Source organism: Psammomys obesus, unplaced genomic scaffold (genome assembly GCF_907164565.1).
Source record: "Psammomys obesus unplaced genomic scaffold, mPsaObe1.curated_primary_1811, whole genome shotgun sequence".
Taxonomy (NCBI): domain Eukaryota; kingdom Metazoa; phylum Chordata; class Mammalia; order Rodentia; family Muridae; genus Psammomys; species Psammomys obesus.
In genome coordinates, this window is record NW_026596039.1 from 845653 (window position 1) to 868117 (window position 22465).

Sequence of the window (22465 nt, forward strand, 5' to 3'; positions counted from 1 at the left end):
GGTTTGCAGGATCTTGAAAGGAGCAATGAATGTTCCAGATACATGTCCGTTTGATTTTTTTCCCCCGTTTTAGATTTTTTTTTTTTTTTTCATTAGCTTCCTGGCAAAATTCCTCTTGAAACCATTCCAGCCATGCTTGCCAGACTGAAGGGGAAAGGGTATTTGCACAAATATTCAGGTCAAAGTAGAGGGCAATGTCATGGCTCTGAAAGTCCAAGCTATTTAGAGAGGATGGAGCAGGCAAGAAGCAAGGAGGACTTCAAGAAGCCAGCACAGAGAGTGACTGGGACATATATCTATGACAAACTCTAGGTTTCATGTAGTCTTGAGACCTTGCTATGTAGCTGGAACTGGCCTTGAACTCCTAATCTCCCTGTCTTCTCCTCTCAAGCACTATGATTACAGGCAAATGCCAGACTGGCTCTTAATTTACATTTATCGTGAGGTGAGTGTTCTCTTACAGAAAAGCAGATGGGCCCTGGAGGAGGGCACCAAAGAAGAGCTTGGCTCAGTTCTCTGAAGGTGGGACAGCAGTCTATGTGTTGGCTATTTGAATATCCCTAGAGTTGCAACAGGGTATTATAGTTTAGATATAAAATGTTCCTCCAACAGGCTTATATGGTAAAAGACTACCCCTGACTGGTGTCACTATTGAGAGAAGACTGGTCAGGAAGGCACTAACTTCATTTATGGGCTACTAGGAGACGTGGCATGCCTGGAGGAAGAATGTCACTGGGATGATGTATTTAAAAGACACCTCTTAACGGGGCCACTTCTTGTGTTTGTGAGCTTCCTGGATGCTATGAGGGGAGCAGCTCTGCTCCACCATGACACTTTGCCTCACCATTCCCACAAAACAAGATCCTGAAAAGCTGAGCCAAAATAAACCTTTCCTCCCTTAAGTTGTTTGTACGTCAGTGAACAGCAGACTAAGACACTGGAGGACAGTGGACTCACACACCGGAGGACAGTGGACTATCACACACTGAAGGACAGTGGGCTATCACACTAGAGGACAGTGGGCTATCACACTAGAGGACAGTCGGCCATCCCACTGGAAGACAGTGGACTGTCACACTGGAGGACAGTGGACTGTCACACTGGAGGACAGTGGACTGTCACACTGGAGGACAATGGGCTGTCACACTGGAGGACAGTGGACTGTCACACTGGAGGACAGTGTCACACTGGAGGACAGTGGGCTATCACACTGGAGGACAGTGGGCTGTCACACTGGAGGACAGTGGACTATCACACTGGAGGACAGTGGGCTGTCACACTGGAGGACAGTGTCACACTGGAGGACAGTGTCCACACTGGAGGACAGTGGGCTATCACACTGGAGGACAGTGGAGTAACACACTGGAGGACAGTGGACTATCACACTGGAGGACAGTGGACTGTCACACTGGAGGACAGTGGAGTAACACACTGGAGGACAGTGTCCACACCGGAGGACAGTGGGCTGTCACACCGGAGGACAGTGGACTCACACCCTGGAGGACAGTAGCATGACACGCTGGTGGACAGTGACTTCAGCTCCTCCGTGGTGCAGGCCAGGTCAGTGTTACTTATCACCTGTCCTTATCTTGTGATTTTAACAGAAATCCAGGGGATGCAGAAGCCACCAGTGTGTGTTCATCTACGGACCCTCACAGTCCACTCTACTCGCTGTAGTGCACAAAACAGACAAGCAGGGCTCAGGGATGCTTTTTTTTTTTGTTTTGTTCTGTTTTTTTTTTTTTCCCTTTTGTACAAACATGTCTCAGTCCAAAAAAAAAAAAATATATGGAAAAAAAAAGAGCTAGTTGTCTGGCTCCCAAGACACCTAAAGCTGCTGAGGACAGTAGGTTTCTGTGAGTCACAAGCATCATTGCTGGGAGGAAGGGCAACCCGTCCTTGCTCCTCTTGGCTCACACCTGTTGACCAGGGAAAGGGTTCCCATCCTTTCCCTGTGGAGCTGTCAATAAGCTCATGGTTTCATGAAGGGTCATCTTGGTTCCTAAGGAGAAAAAGGTGTGTGTAATAGGGGTTTGGGAGGGGGAACCTGCTATGTTGTGACAGGCCATGCACAGGAAGGGATCAGCCTTCTAATCTATGGCATACCCAGGCTCCACTGTCATGTGTCATTATGCCCTCAGCCCTTAGACCCTCTCTTTGTGATGTCCTCTGCAAGCCCTTTACTACTTTTCTGTCTCCCTCCGGCCTATCACCTCCCGCCCCAGAGCCCTCTGCTCTGTTTCTTTACGAACTCTGGTTCCCACCTCTCGACGTTTCTGTCCTGGCCTCTGGCTCTGGCTGCGGCTCCGGCTGCGTCCAGGGCCCCGAGAGCCCCGAGATCCTCGAGAGCTGCTGGAACCCCTGGAAGAATTGCTACCAGCGGTCGAGCAGGTGCTGGTGCCCTGGCCATGGCTCAGGAAGCTCGGTCTGCCATATGGGAGCCAGGCCTCTTCTGCAACATAATCCAGAAGTATAGCTGGGCCCCCAGGAGGAAGCAAACTGTCACTACTTGCCCACTGGCCACCCTGTGCACTCTCCCAGCTCTGAGTAATGACGAGGGATGGGCACTAGGTTCTGACAGGTTGAGGATCTAACACATGACCCTGATATGACAGGGGTTCAAAAACATGTGGGGAGCTCCTGCCTGTAGAGAGCTTAGGGAAGGGAGGACAGGCCCTACTTTTTCCTCATCCTCAGCTTCAGTCCTAGAGGGGAAAATCTTGAGAACTTTTGAGAGATAGAGTGAAAGACAAAAGCCAGCATCAGGGTTGACCACATGCATTAATCCAGTTGAAGGAGACACATGAGCTGGGGACCACTGGGACTTCTGCAAGCTTCCAGCCCCCTCCTGATGACCTGGCTCTCCTTACCATCTGTGTGGGGCCCACGCTGGGCCCCTAGAGGCACTGCCTGCACCACTCTTCTCTCCCTGATGCTGCTGTGATCTCGCTCAAGGGAAGACATGCTGCCTGCTGTTCTCAGACCCAGGGGCCAGTTTGTCTCTTCCTCTGGTGGTGGCAAGGGTGGTGGGGGCAAGTCTGGAGAGAAACCTGTTTTCAGTCTCCTGCTTCTTCTGGCACTAAGACTCTTTCCCCTTTCCCCCATCCCTGACACTGGGAAGCAACTAAACCTAAGGTCTGGTGTCACCTGCTCCATTCCTCTTGGTTTCCTGCCTGCTCTCTCTACTAACTGTCACCATTTCCCAAGCCCAGGGGTCCTCTCACCCCCAGGACTGTGCTCTCTTCTGTAGGGAGGAGCCTTGGGTTTCTTCCGGATTCGGGCGCGGTGTCCATGGAGTGGGGGAGTCATCTCTCCAGTCACCTGGTGAGCTCTCCCTGTAGTATTAAGAGACAAAAAGGGGGCAGGTCTGGGAAGGAGTGAGAAAGGGGGTGGAAGGTAAAGAGAAAACAAGCTTGGGGCGAGTTGAATGTCAGCAGACTCACCTGGAGCACTGCAGCCTGTACTAGGGACAGGACTCGGGGTGGGGTGATAGGAGACCGTAGGGACAGCACTCGGGCCAGCAGGCCTATCTTCGTGGCCACTCAGAGTGGGCTGGGATACGCTGAGAGGAGAACTTGGCCCAAGGGGCACCCTCCTGCAATGACATAAGACCTCAGCATTTTTTGTGCTATATGTTCATGCCCAACACTCAGATAGGCAACATATGAGCTGTCCCCCACAAGGCCTCAAACTAGTGAAGCATGAGGACATCCATGATTGCATGCAATGCCTTGGAGGTTTGCAGACCCACTCCAAAGAAAGGTAGCCTGAAAGATGAGTGAGAAGTTCTGTTAGATGGAGTCTCCCTTCCCACATCACACTTTCACTTGGACATAGCCATGAGACCTCTGTACCCTCTTCACCTATCCATCCATCCATCCATCCATCCATCCATCCATCCACCCATTCAGCCACAGAATAAATACATACTGAGGGCCCATCATATACAGGGTATTCTAGACCTCCTTACCTGGGCACCTGATGGAGATGGGGGATGTCAGTAGGGGGCTGGGGAGGATCAGGAGGTGAAGGGGTAAGAGTGGCTGTGGACTGCTCTCCATAAGAAGAGGTAGGGGAGGGAGTTTCCCCTTGGGGTGGAGCCACCAGGCAGGCTCCACTGGAGCTTGACTCAATCAAGCGGTTTTTCTCAGGCATTGGTGGGCACCATTCCTCCCGATCTGAGCTGAGGCAGATGAGACGTGAAGGACTGAGTAGCTTTATCATGTCTTCCCCTGGAAGCCTCTCTGCCCCCTGCTCTAGTCTTGGGCTTCTCCACATTTGAGGGGCATGTGCTTCTGGCAGTATCCTTACCTGCCCTTCAGCTCTCCCTCAGGCCCCTCTGGACAGCTTAGTTCACAGGAAGGGGGAGGTGGTGGCAGGGCTTCTGGCCAGCTCAACGAGGGCATCTGTACAGGTTTGCCCAGAAGCTTCCCTTTGCCTCCCCTGGCTCCTGAGGAGAGGAGATAGGGAGCACACCAGGTGCATGCAGGAAAGAGGCAGAGATGAGTCAGTGTGTCAGAAGGAAGTGACAAGCCAGGTGCCAGAGCATGTAGGATATTGTGGCTAGGACTAAAACGGAAAGGTTAAGAATTGGAGTCATACCACTGTCCCTCTCGCTCCATTCTGGAGGCGCATACTGGCTCCAGGTGCTTGGCTCTCCAGAAGAATGTTGAGGAAACCCTCCATGGAAGGTCTGCAGCTCTTCCCCTACTGGGTCAATGGTGCTGTAGACAGGACCCTCACCAGAGGTATTAGCACCCCGTGCAGTCTGAGCCAAGTACAAGGAGATTCCCGCCTCTGGGGAGGAGAATGAGCGAGGCCCAGGGGAGGAGGAAGACACACAAACATAGGGGACAAAGGAAAATGGAAGGCAGAAGGAGATTCTGTGGGATCAACCCCCTCCCCTACCCCAAGTCTGACATGTCAAACCAAAGCAAAGGTTAAGCTTTGATGGCTGTTCTGTAACTCAAGCCCAAGGTCCATTCCCTAATCCCCCAAGGACTAACCAACCTCAGGAAGACCAGGGTTCCTCAGATCCCTTCAGTGTGCCCCAGGAAGCTGACAAGTGAGAAGTGGGGGTGGGGGAGAGCTGAGTCTTGGGGGATGGGGGTAGGTGTGCTCCTAAGGGAATTAGAGCTCCTCACCATTGTAGTATCTATCATCTGGGTCAGGATTGCTGGGGCAGCGGCTTCCCCGGGGTTCCTGTGCTGAGGGACTTCGAGATGGGTGAGGCCAGGAGTCTGCCAGCCATGGGTAGGCAGCAGGGCCAAGGCCCACGGGTGGCCTAAGGGGGAGCAGGTGAATATTGGGAATGGGGAGCCAAAAGAGGCCAGCAAAGGGAGGAAGATGGCAGAGATCAAGAGTCATAGGACACAAACGATGGTTAGGGGTAGGAACTGAGAGAGGCTGAGCATGGAGAGGTGGTCAGGCCTGGAGTAGAAGGGGCACTCTATCTGTAGAAACAATTATCGTTACAAAGGTCACAAGAATTACCTGGAACTGGATCCAGAAAGGCCCTCAGAGTGTGGGAAGGACACTGAGGAAGATGAAGGGGGGAAGCGGTAAGAGAAGAGCCGGTACTGGGGTTCTGAACCCCACAGAGTAGAGAGCTTACCTGCAGGTGCGTAGGCAAAGGAGGCTTCGGAAAAGGAACCCGGAAAAAGAAGAGGGAAAATGAGGTGAGTGGTCAGGAACCCCATTTGTTTGTCAACTCCTTGGTCCTGGTTCCATATCTAATTATGTTGCACATGAAACCAATTTTATACTAATGTCTTGGAATGGGACTCAGGTCTCCATTTTTTTTTTTTTTTTTTTTCCTTTTGAGACAGGATAACATGTAACCAAGACTGGCCTTGAACTCCCTATGTAGCCAAGAATAGCCTTGAACTACTGATCCTCCTTCTTGCTTGGGGCTAGGGAGATAAGTAAGTGCCACCACATCCGGCTTCATTCTCACTTTTTTTTTTTTTCTCTAAAGCTTTCCTAAGTGATTCCTACGTGTAACCAAACTTAGAAATCTCTGACCTCAACCTCTCCAGATTTTGTCATCTCTCCGGAGATCGCTTTTATTAAAGCGTAGATATTAGAGCCGGCCAGTCTAGACAAAGAGTCACACAGGCCCTGCAACTTGAACCGTTCTTTCCTGTTTACTGAGGATGAGCTGCAAAGCCTGTGTCCCCGCGTTAAACCTAACTCCTTCATCCAAATTCAGGTCCTCCTCACTCTGGACCCGCCCTCTCACTCCCCAGCCGACTTTCCGCTCTTTGCCCCCCCCGGGGACCCACCTCAGCCCCCGCCCACCTGCTCAGGGGAGGCCCCACTTCCCCAGGAGCCCCGCCCACGTAGCCACCTCGTGCCCAGAGGCGTGGCTCTCACCGGTGTAGTGACTGAGCTCTTTGCGTTGCTTCTGGCGCCGGTAGAGGACAGCGCAGAGCCCGAGCAGCAGCGCCCCGCAGGCCGCGCTGCTGCCAGCCAGGAAGGCGGGCTCCCGCAGCACCCTAGCCAGCCGGTCCGCCAACCCCTCGCTGACCTCGGGCCCGGGCTCCGCTGCCGGAGGGGATGCTGTAGGGGTCAGAGAGATGAAAGGAGAGGAACCCAAAATCCAGGGGCTCGGAAGGCGCCATTCCGGACCCGTAAACCCAATTACCGCAGTGTGTTCCCCCAAAAGCTACTTTTTTTATTATTATTATTTTTAGTTTTTTTTATTGTCTAATTTTATTTTCTTAATTGTTTGAGACAAGCGCTTACTGTAGCCTTGGCTGGCCTGGAGCTCGCTATGTAGACCAGGCTGGCCTCCAATTCATCTGCCTCTGCCTCCCAAGTGAGGGGGTTAAAGGAAAGCTCTGCCACTCTTGGCTTCCCCCAAGTTCTCTAGCCCTGCTCACCCAGGCCCACCACCAGACTCACGCAGCTGCACTAGCACTGGGGCACTGGCCACGCCCACGCCAGCGCTGGTAGCTGCCGCCACCAGGGTTCGGTAGCGCTGGCCCAGTAGCAGTCCCCGGAACATGACAGAGCGTGCCCAGCCTGCTGCAGATCGATTGAGATGGAAGCGGCTTTCGTTACCCAGGCACCAGACCTAGGGAGACCCGGATAGGAGTGTAGTCAGGAATTGGAGTTAGGCCCCACGGAGAAACTGACGCTCCAGTTAGGGAAAAATCGGGCCTGGAGACAATGCTTTGAACCCCTTTGCTCTCTCCGAAACTCTTCCCGGACCCAAAGCCAGCCCTATGGGAACCTCCACCATAACTTTAGGCCCTATGTCTCACCTCCCCCGCCCACACCCGCAGCCTGCAGCCCAATCACCCAATCTCCAGTCCAACTCTGTACCTGATATTCAGTGATGACCCCATTTTGCTGGGAGGGAAGCGGAGGCTCCCAGGATACAGTGATACTGCTGTTGCCATCACCCCCCAAGGCCACAACCACTCCCTGAGGGGGGCCACTGGGGGCTAGCCCAGGGTGGAGCATGGTAAGAAGGACACAGATAGTCATTGCAAGCTGCCCCAAGCTTCACTCTCCCTGCTCTTTCACGAGTGAACAGAAAAGCAGCCTCCCTTCCCACCCAGACACCTTGCTTTTCGAATCTCCCTCCTCTCCAGTCTAGACATCACTGTGCAGGCGTCCTTACCCTCCTCAGGAATGCTCTTGGTCACAGAAGGGCTTTCAGCCCCCAGCCCCTCCTGGCCTTGGGCTTGCACCTTGATCTGGATTTGGGCCCCTGGGGGGAGTCCTCTCAGCACAGTACTTTGCTTGTGAGGGTTCTGTAGGTCCAGTACTGTCCAGCTTCCCTGGTCAAGGCCTGCAATCCTCCAAGACACACGGAACCCTTGCACCAGCTGGACTGGACCATCCACCTGTAGGAAACAGGACAAAGTGTGTAAAAGGCCCAGAGGAGGCTGGAGCCATACAGAACCCCAGGCCCAGCCAGTACTTCATTGTACTTCATTCCTTCTGCCTTCCCCAGCCACACTGCTCCTACTCACACTCCTTCTCAGATGCCCTCGTGTCGTGTCCCCCGTTGTCACCCCCACCTTTAACCACATCCCTACACCACACTCACAGTCCAGGACACCTGCAGAGTTCTGCGCCCAAGGACTATGGGCTCCTGCATTTGCACAGTCACTTCAGCTAGTCCTCTCTGGCCTCTCCACGGGTCATCCACTGGCCTAGATAGGCTGCTGTCTGCTGACCAAAAAACCCAGTCAGCAGGGGCCGCCAAAGGTAAGACATTCGTACTAAGGCCATGTGTATGTTCCGTCCCTGCCTGGCTCCCAGACTGTAAGGCAGTGCAGCACAGAACAACTGTATCGGGGGAATCTTACAGGGAGGTAATCTGGGGAAGCAGCTAATGTGAATGTCTTTTCTGTGCGTTCTTTAAAGGCCCCAACTCCTTGTCTCTAATAGGCACCCGAGTCCCCCAAGTCCCTTTTAGTCTTAACTAAATCTGTACTACATACAGTTAGGAGGCTCAGGGGTGAGGGGGCTACCAAAATGAATGACTATCACACTTCCTCATTTCCCTCTCCCTCCTTCCTTTCTTGGGCCCTTCCTGAGAGAGACACATGAGTTCCTGTCATAGCCCGGGCCATCAGTGTAAACCTGGCCTATCAAAAGAAAATCCCGTGGACTGCCACCATTCTGTGGTTTGGATGGGGTTGGGGAGGTGCTCTTGGTTATTACTCATTTCATACCCACACCCATAAGGCCTCTGGCCTTACCCTGGGTTTGAACAGGCTCAGAGACAGGGCTGGGCTCGCTGAGGCCCCAGGCTCCAACAGCTCGCACCAGGAACAGGTAGATGGTATTGGGCTGCAGGCCACTGATGGTGTGTGTTTCCAGCTGCACCCCATCTGCCACTGTCCGCCAGGTGTTGCCAGCCGCTTGGCTAAACAGGAATGAGATGACAGGACTTTAGGTCTAAGGCAGGAATCCTCAACTTGTCTACTCAATCTCACCCATTCTGTATAGAACCATACCATACTGCGTCCTTACCTTAGGATAGAGGGGGTCTAGAGAATCATTCTCCCCCAAATAGCAAAGGCCCTAAGGAAATAGGATCCCCTCTTTTTAATTATCCAGCTTTATATTAAGAAAATTGTCTCCATGGGCCTGGAGAGATGGCTTTGTTGGTAAAATGCCTGCTGAGTAAGCATGAGGACCCGAGTCCAGATCCCGTGGACTCATAAACCCCTGGTGTGGGAGCATCTGTAATCTTAGCACTTGTTAGGGAAGGAGGGTAGAGACAGGGGATCCCCAGAGACTAGTCAGCGTGTCTAACCAACCAGGCCTAGGTTCAGAGCGGTACTTTGTCTCACAGACCTTGGGGGAGGTCACGTGATACTATGCTGTAGCCTCTATGTGCTACATGTACATAAATGCATTGCAAACACATGTCCACAGACACACACTATTGTCTCCATACCTAAAGGCCTCTATCACATAGGAGGTAGCTGTGGCCCCAGACTGTGGATTGGGCTTCCAGGTCAAGGTGACGCTGTTCTTGGTTACCTCTGTGACTATTGGCTGAGAGGGAGGCCCTGGAGGGTTACTGGGTTCTGTTGCTGGACCTGGCGATGCTCCCCAATCTTCTGCAGTGATAGATTATCATTAGGTAGACCGAGGGGGAGGGGAAGAAAGTGTGACCCACCTTTTTCCTAGAAAAGCTGTGGAGCTCAGAGAGTGGTGATGGTTTTGAGGCAACATGTACACTAACCCAGACTCACATCTGCCTCGCAGATGCTCCAGTCCATCCTCATCCCCACCAATGTGGCGAGGCATTTGAACGATAAAATTAACCCTGGGGCTTGGGAGACATTGACTTTTTTTTTTTTTTAAAGCAAACTTGGAGAAAGCCGCTGGCAAGACTAGAGGAAAATGGACAATCTTACCTCGCTTCCTAAGCCAACTGTTCCATGTGGCCTCCCCTATGGAGCTCTTGGCCACACAGCTGTAGAAACCCATGTCCATCTCCTGTAGGAGAAGGTAGAGTGCTGGCCCACTGGAAGTGGAGCAAGGTAGGGTGAAGGGGTGGAGAGGCAGGTAACAGAAGGATGAGGAAGATGCTGGATATTTTAGGAAGTTTGAGAGAGCAGAGAGGTAGAAATGGATTAGATGCCTAGTTGGTACTTAACAGAGTTGGAATCTGGACCAGATAGGTAGTCTCAGTAGATAGGTAGTCTCAGTTACAAGGATTCTAGGGATGGCACTCACCTGAACACTGGCAATGTATAGAGTGCCATTGTCCATTAAGCTGAACTGTGAGTCATCCCCCTGCAGCCACCTGTCATCCTTCTTCCACTGGACATTGGGCTGAGGGTTTCCAGTCACTCTGCATGGCAGCCACACAGAAGAGCCAAGTACCAGTGTCTGATTGGCTGGTCCTTGGAGGATGATGGGAGGCAGCCCATCCATGGAGGCTGGGAGAGGAAGAACTGAGTCAGGAAAGCAGCCCCTTGTCCTTCTGCTGTATTTGTTTCATTAGCTCACCCCTGCCTCCTGGTCTTCCAAGAGGACTTTGATAATCATTTCTATCTCTGCCTGGGACCATTCTGCTGCTAGTTTCCAAACATCAAGGATGTCCCTCAGAAAAATGCTCATTCCCTATTAGACACATTGAACAGCATCCAAGGGAAACAAGTCTCTTTAAACAATCTCTTTGCAGACATGGGTTCAGCCCTTTCTTCATGGACACATACCTCCTTTTATCTCTAATAGGGCCTTGGCCAGGATGCTGCCAGCCACACTGACAGCCTGGCAGACGTAGTAGCCAGCATCCCTGAGCTGTACTTCAGTGATGTTGAGTTGGCCTCTTGGAGAGACTAAGAAGCGTCCCATGGGCTGGAGTGACTGACTAGGGAAAAGCAGGACCTAAGACAAAGCAAAGAAACAAAATATGGAGTGGGCAGAGTGCAGAGAGCTCTAAAACCTGCTGAGAGAAACCCCAAGGTTCTAATTTGCCCTCTGCCTCCAGCCATTGCTATAACCCTGGCCAAATTAGTTTGCCCAACTCACAGAAATGATGGACATTTATTAGAAGATCTTGGGATCCATGCCCCAGCTCTGTGACTTATTGGTTGAGAAATTCTAAAGAACTAAGGCCTGGGGATAAGGCAGGCAGTTACAAGTTAGAGACCAACCTTAGCTCAGAAAATGAACCACCTGGGGCCTGGAGAGATGACTCAGGGGTTAAGAGCACTGGCTGTACTTCTAAAGGACGCAGGTTCAATTTCCAGCACCCACATGGCAGCTCACAACTGTCTGTGACTCTAGTTCCAATGGATACATAACCATACATTCAGGCTAAATACCAATGCACATAAATCTTTCTTTTTCTTTTTCTTTTTTCTTTTTTTTTTTCAAGTAATCAACAGTAACTAAAATAAAACCTCTTGGTCATTGTCTTTACCCCAGTTTCCCCAAATTTGACTCTCAGAGCTGAGGGATCAACTCAGTAGGCTAAAATAAAGAAATCATGTGAAAGTTTTATAAAACTCTTTATTTAACTCTGTGTTAAATATTTACTGGCTTAGCATTTACTTTAGATAAACATATGAAAAGGAGGGGAAATAGGTTTGGGTTTCTAGACAAACAGGTTAAGTGGAGGCTCTGACTACCTCCTCCTACTCCCTCCTGGCATCATCATTTTTATCTCCACGGGGACCTAATTAAAATGCAGCAGTCATGAGAGGTGGAGATGTTGGAAAATTGTGGGCATGGGTTTGGGATAAAAACCTTGTAGTTTTCCTGTAGTGTGTAGATACTCAGGTTTACTGTACCGACCCTGCAGCACAGGATCTGTTCCTCCCTTAGAGGAGGCCACTTAGGTTGTAACTTCTGTTCTTTTTGATAGTGGGATCTTGTGTTTTGTTTTGTTTTGTTTTTCATTAGGTAGAAAGGAGATGACTGTGAGCTCTTCCCCCCACCCTGTTGAAGGAGCTATAAACACAGCAAGTAATCTACCCTAAGCAACTTTAATTTCTTCAATACTTGGTTTACAGAGCAGTTTTCATGTCCAAACGTCAAGGCCCAGAGGGTGTGGAGAAAGAGAAACCTAGCTGGATCTCTAGACTCTCAAAATAGCCTTGGTCTATCAGAACTGGCCACTCAGCACTGTCCCGCACTAACATATTGCTGCATTATCATTGAATTTTCCAAGTGTCCAAATTCTCTATGCTTTTTTTTTTTTTTTTTTAAATTGTCATCACTTTATTTACTCCTCTCAAACAACCTCCAAGAGTTTCTGGAGAGGAATCTGAGAGAGAAGTTTGCAGAAAGTGAAGGGGAGAAAGATCCAGAAGGAAAATCAGTTGGAGCTTTGGAAAGAGCTACCTACTTGACTCCCTTCCTTCTGCCAGAAGATGGCAGGTGGGGGGTTTCCTTTGGTCTCACACTGGAAAGACACATTTTCTCCAGGAGCTGCTGTCTGGTCCTGGGGCTGAGTCACAAATTGTGGTGGGACTGGGAAGGAGAGAGAGATAAGGAAAGGGGGACTGTCCAAAGCTGGCTGAATAGAGCAGGCATCCATCTCTTGCTCAGATCTGTTTGGCTCTGTCTTCTCTCTCCCTCCAGAAGCGTCTTAAGTCATCTATCCCCACTCATGCTCTGTCCTTTCTCCCCATTCTCCTCCAACACCATCCCTCATATCACCCCTGCAAGCTGTCCCAGGAGGCGCCCTCACCGTGAACACTGAGGGAGCCAGAGGCCTCCACACGGCCCACACTGTTCTCTGCCACACAGGTGTAAGTTCCCTCGTCTTCAGCACTCACTCGGCCGATCCAAAGGCTGTGGTCACTCCGTATCTCATACCTGCTCCACTCCCCACCCCAAGCTGGGTTGGCCACAGCTACAGACCGCCTCCTTCTCCCCCAGGACAAACAACAGGGTCAAGATAGGCAGGGCAGGACTCAAAGGGTGCAGGAGATGGTACCCACTGTGTGAGATAAGTTCAGGCAAGGACCACTTGTTCTGGGAAACAGGTTTCTTTGTGCAGGGGCCAGGCAGGGTCTGGGCTCTTTGAGTCCCCCTGCTGTCCGAAGGAAGGGGCTTCTCACCTGCCAGTGGGCAGCTCCCCATCATCCTTGCGCCAGCGTAGATTGGGCTGGGGGTCTCCCTGCACCTCACACAGGAAATTCACAGGGGCGTCAGCCAGGACGACCTGGTTTATTGGTCTACGCAGAAATGAGGGACGCTCTACAGAGTGGGAGCCATTGAACTGTCAGGGGTTTTGCACAGCTACTTGCTCACTAGGCTGCACACTCCCATAACTCAAAGTGTCTCGTGCCTACCCAGCACCACGAGTTCAGCTGCTCCACTCTCTCGTTCTCCAGCCATGTTGGAGGCCACGCACACATACATGCCAGCATCACTCTTGAATGTGTGTGACATCATCAGCTTTCCTCCGCGTATCTGGAGAATAACGATGAAAACATTGGTCCTTTACAGCCATCAAAATGTGTGTGTGTGTGTGTGTGTGTGTGTGTGTGTGTGTGTGATTTACCTAGTTCTCACAATAAGACAATGAAGAAAACTAATGAAGTTGGCTCTTGTCAGATATAGGGTCCCAGGGGCATCATGGTGCAATCTCCCCACATTTTTTAGGGGCAAGGGGTTGAGACAGGGTTTCTCTGTCTAGCTCTGAGTGCTCTGGAACTTGCTTTGTAGACCAGTGGCCTTAAAGGAGATCTGCCTGCTTCCACCTTGGATTAGAGGTGTGCACCACCACATCCGGCTCTCTCTACTTTTCTTACCTCAGTCTTTTATTCAGTAGCTTAACTTCAGACATTACCAAGACATTAGACACATCATTCCCAGGTCTCAAGACCCTTAGGTTGGTGGTTCTCAACCTTTCTGATGCCGTGACCCTTTAATACATACAGTTTTTCATATTGTGGTGACCCCAATCATAAAAGTATTTGTTGCTACTTCGTAACTGCAATTTTGCAACTTCTATGAATTAAAATGTAAATATTCGATATGCAGGATACCTGATATGCAACCCCCAAAGGGGTCAAGGCATTGCCTTAGATTCAAGACTTCCTTCTTTGAGACATGTCCTGGACTCATGACCTACATGCATGTGCTCCTTAGACCATTGCCTGCATTCATGTGCATGCACACACACACTCACAGTAATCCTTCCCTCCTCTTCCTTAAGCTTTGCATTGCCCTTCTTCCAGGATACCAAAGGCTCTGGGTGCCCCTTAGGGGGCACACATTCCATTACTGCTGGCTCCCCCACTGCTACCACCACGTTCCCAGGCGACTGCCGGAAATCATCACGGAGGACTGAAAAAGGAGAAGGAGCCATGCGGAGAAAGGTCAGAAGAATGAACAAGGCGGAGGGAAGGTCTGGGAGGAGGGTGGGTCATAGCCAACCAGAGTTCTGAAATACCGAGTCAAACCCATTGTCTCTTCTATAGTCAAGGTTTGGCCTTAGAGACTAAAGGTCTCTGTTGGGGGGTGGGCGGGGGAGATGTTCAGTGGGCTGAGACACGCCCCCCTGCCCCCATTAATTCAGGCCAACTCTTAGGCCTTCCCGCCTGCTCCAGACTCTAGAAGCATCGGAGGACGAACTCTCACCAGCTACTTCCAGAGAGGCGTTTCTGCTAGCGGCAGCTCCCAGGTAGTTGCGAGCCACACAGGTGTACACACCCTCATCTGGCCGAGAGCGGCGCCCGTGCACGATGCGGGGAAAGAAGAGGGCGCCGCTGGGCAGCAGCAGGCGATGCGCACGCGGATCCTCCCGTGCGGTGGCCACACGCGCCCCGTTCTTGTACCACTCGATGTTGGGTCGAGGCCGACCTTCAGCGCGACAGGGCAGAGTGGCCGGCTCGCCCCTGGAAACCAGCAAGTCTGGCGGCTGCTCCACGATGCGTGGCATGGCATCCTCCGACCCAGCTCTTGACCCTGGAGAAGGAGGTGGCTCCGACTTTCCAGGCAAGACAATCGGGGCAGGGGGAGGGAAGACCAAGGCTCTGGAGAGTAAGAGCACCCTCTGCCGCGTTCATCTCCCATGCTTCCTCTGCTGGAGAGCCGGCTCCATCAGCCCTCCTATCTCCCCTCCAGCTCCGTAGGCTGGAGTTGAAACTAAAAAGGATTTTATTTATTTATTTATTTTCCCTAACACAAGGCTCCCCTGGACTCCCTTTGTAGACCAGGCTGGCCTCGAATTCATAGAGAGCCGTCTGCTTCTGCCTCCCAGAGTGCTGGGATTAAAGGCGTGCGCCCCCCATGCTCAGCGTTTAGAAACGGTTCTTAATTTGAATGCTGTGAGGCCCTATGTAAGCTTGTTGTTGTTGTTGTTGTTGTTGTTGTTGTAAATTTCCAGGGATCCTGTGGTGCCACAGAAATTAAACATGGTGGAAGTAGAAATGCGAGTGGTGCTGCTTTTCCTAAAGGGCACAGTTTTCAAAGCCGAGGAAGAAATTCCTCTCCCTCCTTTCTCTCTTGGACCAGTTCTCTATAGATTCTGCTCCTGCCTCTCTCTCGGCCCACACACCTCCGTCCTAAACCTGGTTCATCTACCGCCCTAAGTTTGGGATCCAGGTGTCATCCTCACCCCCAAATGTTCCCGTGCCCTAGCCCACGCCCCCATTTGTATTCCCACCATCATTCCTGCTCAGGATAGGATAGTTAAAAACTGACACCGCGCTCTCAGTACAACCTTTGGAAAAGGATTTATAACCCGCTTCTCCCAGTAGGGGGCGATGCTGCCTTGCACAATCTGGTGTCCTTAATTAACCGGGGACTACTGGGCGCATCTGTTCTGCACCTCTCTCTCGCTATCTCTATCTCTCTCTCGCCCCCACCCGCCTACCCTGTTCCAAGATCCTCAGGGACCTCTTGGTTCTAAGCCCAGTGGGGGATTAGGTTTCGTTTCTTGCCCTTCCTTTTAAGAGTTCCGATGTAGAGAAAGCTGAGGCATAGTAGCGGGTGCGGACTCTGTCCTGGTGGAGTTGATTTGACTGATGGGGTAAGATCAGTTTCTCTCCCAAGTATGGAAGAGAATCATTTTCTCAGTCTCCTTTCCAGAGGGAACCTCGGCTGCTCACGTGTCTCCTTTCTCTGTTCCCTCCCAGTCCTGATTTGGAAATACTCCACTGAGAGAGGTCCCTGGTGTGGCTAGAGTGTGGAGAGCCTTGGGACGCAGCTACAGACAACGTCAGCCTGAGAGACAGTTCCGGATGCTCCAGGTAACCCGGAAGCCTTCGGCACCTGGACGCAAATGGCCTCTTGCTTAAGCAACACACCTGTGGCCAAGCTTGATGAGCTGAGTTGGATCACTAGGACTCACACCGTGGTGTGGAGAGCTGCTTGTTAAGCTGCTTTGTTATGTTTTCACCTGGGGAAGTAGTTTTTGAAAAAGGGTTAGGTGGTTCCACACCTTTTTCTACTTGTATTGATGTGACTTGCTTGCCTAAAAATAATGAACCCTGGAATAAATCCAGGCTGCCTCAGTCAGACTGACAGCCCTCTCAAGCCGATCCCCTATGAAGTGTGATTTGTCCTCACTCCCCACTCAGGCACTGTTTGACTCTGCCTGCGGGCTCCGGCACTAGAGCCCAGGTTTTGGCTTTGAGATGCTCTGAGTTGCAATCGTCAGACTTTGACACTTCCCAGAGGTAATACATTGGTCAACTTACTTAACTTCAGCCCAGTGGTGGCTCATGCCTGTAAACCTATCACTCAGGGTGTGGAGGCATTTGGGACAGTTCAAAGGCTGAATTGGGTTGCATAGGTAGTATGGGCCTCAAAACAACAAAACAAAAAAGAAAAACACCCAAGCCTCTAATTTTCACTTCTTTATCTGTAATGTGGGCATCCAAAACCCACAGAGGTTGTTCACACACCAATAAGTATGGCAAGTTTACCGTTATTTAATATCTTTCCTTCCTCACACTTTCACATGTCTCTACCTGAGTGAAACCCGGGGCGCTAGTATTTCTACCCCACCCCCACGTCACAAACCTCTCATGTGCAATGAAAATGCATTTAGGTTCCCTGATGCCAAGAGTTTGCTCTATGCTGTTTTGTGATCACTGAACTATTCTTCACCCCTTCCCACCCATAGCTGTGTTTTCCTAGTGGCAGTTTGTGGCTAACAACAAACACCTTTCCTACATCTTCCTCGCTGGTTGGTCAAGCTTAAATGAGAAGGCGTCTGGCGTAAGCTCTAGGTGAGGGGGACGTCCCTGAAAGTAATTGCTCAACCTCTTGGGACTCCTCCAAGGGGACAGAACCCCCCAGCCCGTGTTAAACTCCTTCCCTATACACCACACCCTTCCGGTCCACCCTTTCCCTCTAATTCCTGCAGACACAGCTGTGGGCTCCCTTTCCCTGGAATTTCTTCCTTGTCACCCCCCGGTCTCCAGGGACGCTTGACGGCAGCCTAATGAATAGCTAATGGCCATGCAAATAGGGCTCTGGGGCTCCTCCCCCGCACCTGAGTGTGAGTTCGTGTGTGTGTGTGTGTGTGTGTGTGTGTGTGTGAGAGAGAGAGAGAGAGAGAGAGAGAGAGAGAGAGAGAGAGAATTTTAGAGCACCCCCCTCCCCTCCGCGCGCCTCCTTTAGGTCTGCCGCAAAGGCGGAGGATGGCCAAGGGAGTCCGGGGCCCCTACCCTAACTCCCGCAGAGGCGTCCCGGTGGGAGACTCCGGGAGGCGGCCGGCAGGGAGCGCGACCAGGCCCCTCTCCAGGCTGCCAGTGGTGCTCAGGGAGGCAGCGCTGTCTCAAGTTATTTATTAATCCCTGTAATCAGCGGTAACGACCTCACCGCCGCTCTGCCAGGATGGGTCAGCTGTGAGTCTCACGGGGGACACAAACTAGGCTCCAAGTTCCCTTGGAAAGATCGCTGACTCAGTCCCCTCTGCAGCAAAACACCTACAAAATTGGGGCTTTCTCACCCTTGCTCTGGGTGAGTTTGTTGAAAACTTCAGGTCCTTGAAGTGACGTCTGCTGCTTGGGTGGATTGCCTAATGACCGGTTTAGCCCTGACGGGCTGGTGTCCCCTCTTCTACCCTCCCTTCCTCTGCCCTTCACAGTTCTCCCACTTGGGGTGGGGGTGGTGGGTGGGGAGTAGGGGAGATGGGGAGAAAGGAAATCAGCAGCCCTCCACCACGGGCAGATACCCCAAATCAGCTGCTCCTTTGGGACCCCGCTTCCCAGGAGGGCCCTGACAGGGCCTGGAAGGGAAGGGGCGCTTCTGTCTTCCCCTCCACGCCCCTCTGTCGCCCCCGACCCCCAAATCTCAGGTCCCCGTCGGGCAGCCTCACCGTTGTTGGAGGGGTCTCCGGGAGGCACCAGGCTAGGGTGGAGCGCTGCCAGCGAGGAGTTGAAGCCGAAGAGTAGCTCGCTGGAGTTGGAGATGTCCCCGGCCAGGGAGTCCGCGAACAGGTTCATCTGCAGTAGGGTTTTGAGCAGGTAGCGCAGCATGACGCGGCCCGCCCGGGTCTTCGGCTGGGGGCTCGGAGCCCAGCCCCTGGGTCTAGGACCCGCGGGCCGGGAGCCGGGAGCCCCTCCACAGCCTCTGCGCGCTGCGGCAGCCACGGTGCCGCTGTCCTGCGGGCTCGCCCGGGTAGCGTCCGCGCGTCCGCGCGACTTGTCCTCCTTCGCTGGTTCTCCTCTCCACCCCACAGTGCCGGAATCCCCCGGGAGCCGGGCGGGCGGAAAGCAGGTGCCACTCGGATCACGCCGTAATTAAGGGCTTAATCCGCCTCCCTCCGTACCCCCACCTCCGCCGGAGTGGCCACTAGCTGGGCCGCCCGCGCGCGCGCGAGGGACAGTCCCCGCCCCGCACTCTTCTAGTCAAATGTTGTTGCTCTGAACCTGGCGGGAGAGTTTTTTTTTCTCACCCAAGGCGAGGACTGAGCCTCTGTCAGACTCTGCCGTTCTCTCTAAATTTCTAGCAGGAACTGTCTTCTTTCTTGGATGTCAAGGAAACTGAGGCATTGGAAGAGCAGGCGCAGTTGGGCTCCCAATGTCCCGGCCTTCCAAATTCCTGGGGCTTGAGCGCAGGGTGTTAGAATGAATACCTGGGAGCTAGAGGAGGAAGATCCACCTTTGGATCAGCGCCCCCCTCGCACCCTTCCCCAACCCCGTGCAGGCGCGGGGCTTCTCCCTAATCTACTGTGGGAATCCTAGTTTCCACGAGCCCAGGGAATCCAGTGACTCGACTTGACCTGGAGTCCTGCTCCAGACCCGCCAGTCAGGAATTCCTCGGAACTGTGTAAAACTGGGTAAAACTGGAAGGAACTCCGGAAAGCTGCCAGGCAGATCGCACTTACTAGCCTAGCGCGGTGCTCTGCGCTGACATGTTTTAGGAAGTTGTTTTTTTTTTTTTTTTTTTTTTTTTTTTTTTTTTTTTTTTTTTTTTTGTTTTTTTTTTTTTTTTTTTTGTTTTTTTTTTTTTTTTTTTGTTTTTTTTTGTTTTTTACAATTTTTGAAGAGACCGAGAGTGGGACCAAGAAGCCTGGGACAAAGGGAGCAAAGTGCAATAAACCGGGCGGATGCCAAATTGTGCACAGTTTGCTGGAACCGGATACCAGCTGGTTGTCCTCCGTGTTAGGGCGGTGTGGGATGTGCAATTCGAAAGCCAAAGCCCTAGTTCTGACCTTCCTCGGGTTCTTTTAACCTTGGAGATGTCCCAGTCTTGCTCTTCCCCTCTCCTGCACACACTTTTCCTGCCCTGGCAATGATGTTGGGTGTGAGACAGAGACCTTGGGTTTCCCATCTTGGGGCAGGTTCTGCGGACAAGGAAGTGATGGGTTTTGGATCGCCCTTAAACCCTGGGACAAAGGGGCTGCACAGGAAGAGAGCTCAGAGGGGTGTGGGCTGCTCGGTGGAAGGTCCCAGCTGTGGTCCGGTTCCAAACCGAAAGCAGCCCAACCAGCAGAGAAGCGTGGTTCCGCTGGCAAGCGTGTCCAGAGACTCCTACAATCCGTTCCCTTTCCGGACTCGGGGGCTTTTAGTACCAGAGTCCCCTGCCCAGGACCTGACCTCAAGGCGGGACTAACTCAGCGGTGGCACTCAACAGCCCCACGGGAGTCAGAGCCCTGGGAGCTGATAGGCCAGTGTGTCACCTGTGGGTGCTGAACTGGGACCCTGCATTCACTGGAGACAAAATCCAGGCAGATCTTGAGACCGGGTTAGTTTAGGGTACTAAAGAGTTAGAATTTAACATCAGACGCTTGTTGCAGGACTAGACCGGAGAGCCAGTTACAGCAGGAGAGCCAATTACAGGACATCGCCATTCAAGACGATAGGAGGCGATAGGTCTGATCCTCAGGTTCAGGATCCTAGAGACCTTCAGCTTGGCCTCCTTCTGGCGGGTCACACAGCTTCCATCACATCAGAAGCCCAAGCAGGACAGAAACTTAACTTCGTGGCACCAGGCCCTGCTTTGGAGCTGGGAACACTGGAACCCTCCACAGCGTGCAGATTCTGCCCCATCCTAATTCCCCATTTGCTCCTGGCCGGCCTCTGGGCAAACACACCGCCCGCCCAGCGTCTAGGGGCTTGTCACCCTGTTAGCGGATTTGTTTCCGGAGATCGTACAGTTAATTGGCCCTTTATGTGGGGATCAGGGCGTGTTTGCTCTGGGTTCCCTCAGCGGAGGCGGCAGCCTAGCCCATGGGCACGGCTGCTTCCTAATCCCTGTCATCTGGATTTGGAGGCTGAACAAACCGAGGACGTCTAGGGCTCTTGGCCGCTCTGTGGTCCATCTTGTGAATCTCACTTCTCCTCCTCTCTCTCTCCCTCTCTCCCTTTCTCTCTCCTTATTTTGAAACCAACTTAAAAAAAATCTCCATATTTTCCTGCTTGGTTTTCCTTCTCTCTTGCCCACTCTCTCCTCTGTGTTTGTTATCTCTACAATATTACTCCTTCTCAGAAAACCAGCTCCGACCTAAAGTCAAAAGTGGTTAAGGACTCAAGGCAGGTGCCTGGAAATTAAGTTACCGAGTCTATAACACAAGTTTCCTCCGTCTCCTTCCTCCAGCTCTTCACCCAGCAGGGTCCCCAGAGATTTTCCTCTGGCAGAGGTGGAACAGAGTGAGAAGACATGGCCGAGTGGAGAGCACACGTCCACTCTCCCTCCATCATTTACTTCAGGCAGCCAGGAAACTAACCCTTCACTTTTTAAGTACAGCTGCTGGGTGGGTTGCTTCCAAAGGCTGTTGTGCTGAAGAATGTGGCTCCTGATTACCTCCTCCCACCAGCCCACAGCCAAAATTATCACTCCTCTGGCTTTTGTCTTTTGCTTAGCTGGGGTAGGCAGCAATAACCCCACCTCCATTTCCTAATTTGTGCTGCCTCGCAAGCATCGAAGACACTTCACCTCTGCCTTGGGTTTATTTTTTTAATAATTTGTTTATTTTATTTTATGTGCATTGGTGTTTTGCCTGCATGTTTGTCTTTGTAAAGGACCTGGAACTGGAGTTACAGACATCTGTGAGCTGCCATGTGTGTGCTGAGAATTGAACTTGGGTCCTCTGGAAAAGAAGTCAGTGCTCTTAACTACTGAGCCCCAGGCCTTTGATTTATAACCTTCCCCCTTGGGCTGAAGGAAGAGCCAGAATTTCAAGAGCTGAATTTCAAGCAACTCCTTTTCCTTTATTTTGGTTTGGTTTGGGGGTGGGGGTGGGCCTTGTTGCTGTTTGTTTGTAGAGATAGGATAGCCCAGACTAGCCTCAGACACAGGATGATCTTGAACTCCTACCTCACTTCCCAAGTGTTATGATTACAGGCATATACTATATCCAGCTGAGGGCCTTTTCTTTAAAAAAAAAAAAAAAATTATTTTATGTACATTGGTGTTTTGCCTGTATGAGGGTGTTGGATCCTGGAATTACAGACAGTTGTGATCTGCCATGTGGGTGCTGGGAATTGAACCAGGCTCCTCTGGGACAACACTAGTGCTCTTAACCACTGAGCCATCTCTCCAGCCCCAGGCCTCTTCTTTATATTACTCCAGGAGCTTCTTTTGACAATAGTATGTAGAGTTGAACTTTCGAAAGTAGAGGAGAGAGAAAAAGTGGTGTTAAAGGAGAGTTGGCAGAGAAGAGGGAAAGTGACAAGGAGCGAAGAGGGTGGGAGGGACCGAGTGTGTATCCTGATACACACTGACCTCGAAGGGAAAGAAGTGTGTGCTCACAGGTGGAGCCACAGGGGCGAGCACAGCGCAGGGGTTGATGAGGCAGACATGGAAGACAAGTCTTTCCCAGGCTTTCACTTTGGAGACTAGGCTAAGCAAGTGACTGTGTCAGACAGGAATCCATCCCACATGTGCGGTGTTTGGGGAATCAAGTGCCTCTAAAGAGACTCCCCACCTGTCAGAGAGAAAGAGAGGGGGGATATGAATTGGGCAAGAGATTAGTACCCTAGGCTAACTTTTGTTGGCTTCCTGCCAGCATGAAGGCCAGAGAATGTGACTGGGAATTTTTAGTGACCAAGCTGGGGGGCCATATGGG

General features: G+C 51.9%; 1 protein-coding gene across 13 annotated transcripts; it reads right to left on the reverse strand.

The window, feature by feature from the left end:
- Positions 1 to 1700: 1700 nt before the first annotated feature.
- On the reverse strand, positions 1701 to 18738 carry Robo3 (roundabout guidance receptor 3). 13 transcript variants are annotated; one of them, XM_055622241.1, is made up of 28 exons: positions 18272 to 18738; positions 14581 to 14907; positions 14129 to 14286; positions 13287 to 13407; positions 13053 to 13191; positions 12680 to 12807; positions 12335 to 12459; positions 10698 to 10869; positions 10213 to 10418; positions 9891 to 9972; positions 9425 to 9587; positions 8721 to 8887; positions 8063 to 8187; positions 7631 to 7856; positions 7330 to 7451; positions 6907 to 7078; positions 6376 to 6561; positions 5615 to 5638; positions 5494 to 5536; positions 5145 to 5284; positions 4603 to 4797; positions 4312 to 4450; positions 3971 to 4183; positions 3444 to 3595; positions 3225 to 3335; positions 2871 to 3038; positions 2265 to 2476; positions 1701 to 2002 (listed from the first exon to the last, which is right to left on the reverse strand). In XM_055622241.1, exons 1-28 carry the CDS (start codon positions 18429 to 18431, stop codon positions 1991 to 1993), a joined length of 4188 nt encoding a protein of 1395 aa, XP_055478216.1. In that variant the 5' UTR covers positions 18432 to 18738; the 3' UTR covers positions 1701 to 1990. The 13 variants fall into 13 exon arrangements, with proteins under 13 accessions (XP_055478216.1, XP_055478217.1, XP_055478215.1 ...); XM_055622242.1 differs by having other exon boundaries at positions 2265 to 2452; positions 8063 to 8184; positions 9425 to 9590; XM_055622240.1 differs by having other exon boundaries at positions 8063 to 8184; positions 9425 to 9590.
- Positions 18739 to 22465: the final 3727 nt, after the last annotated feature.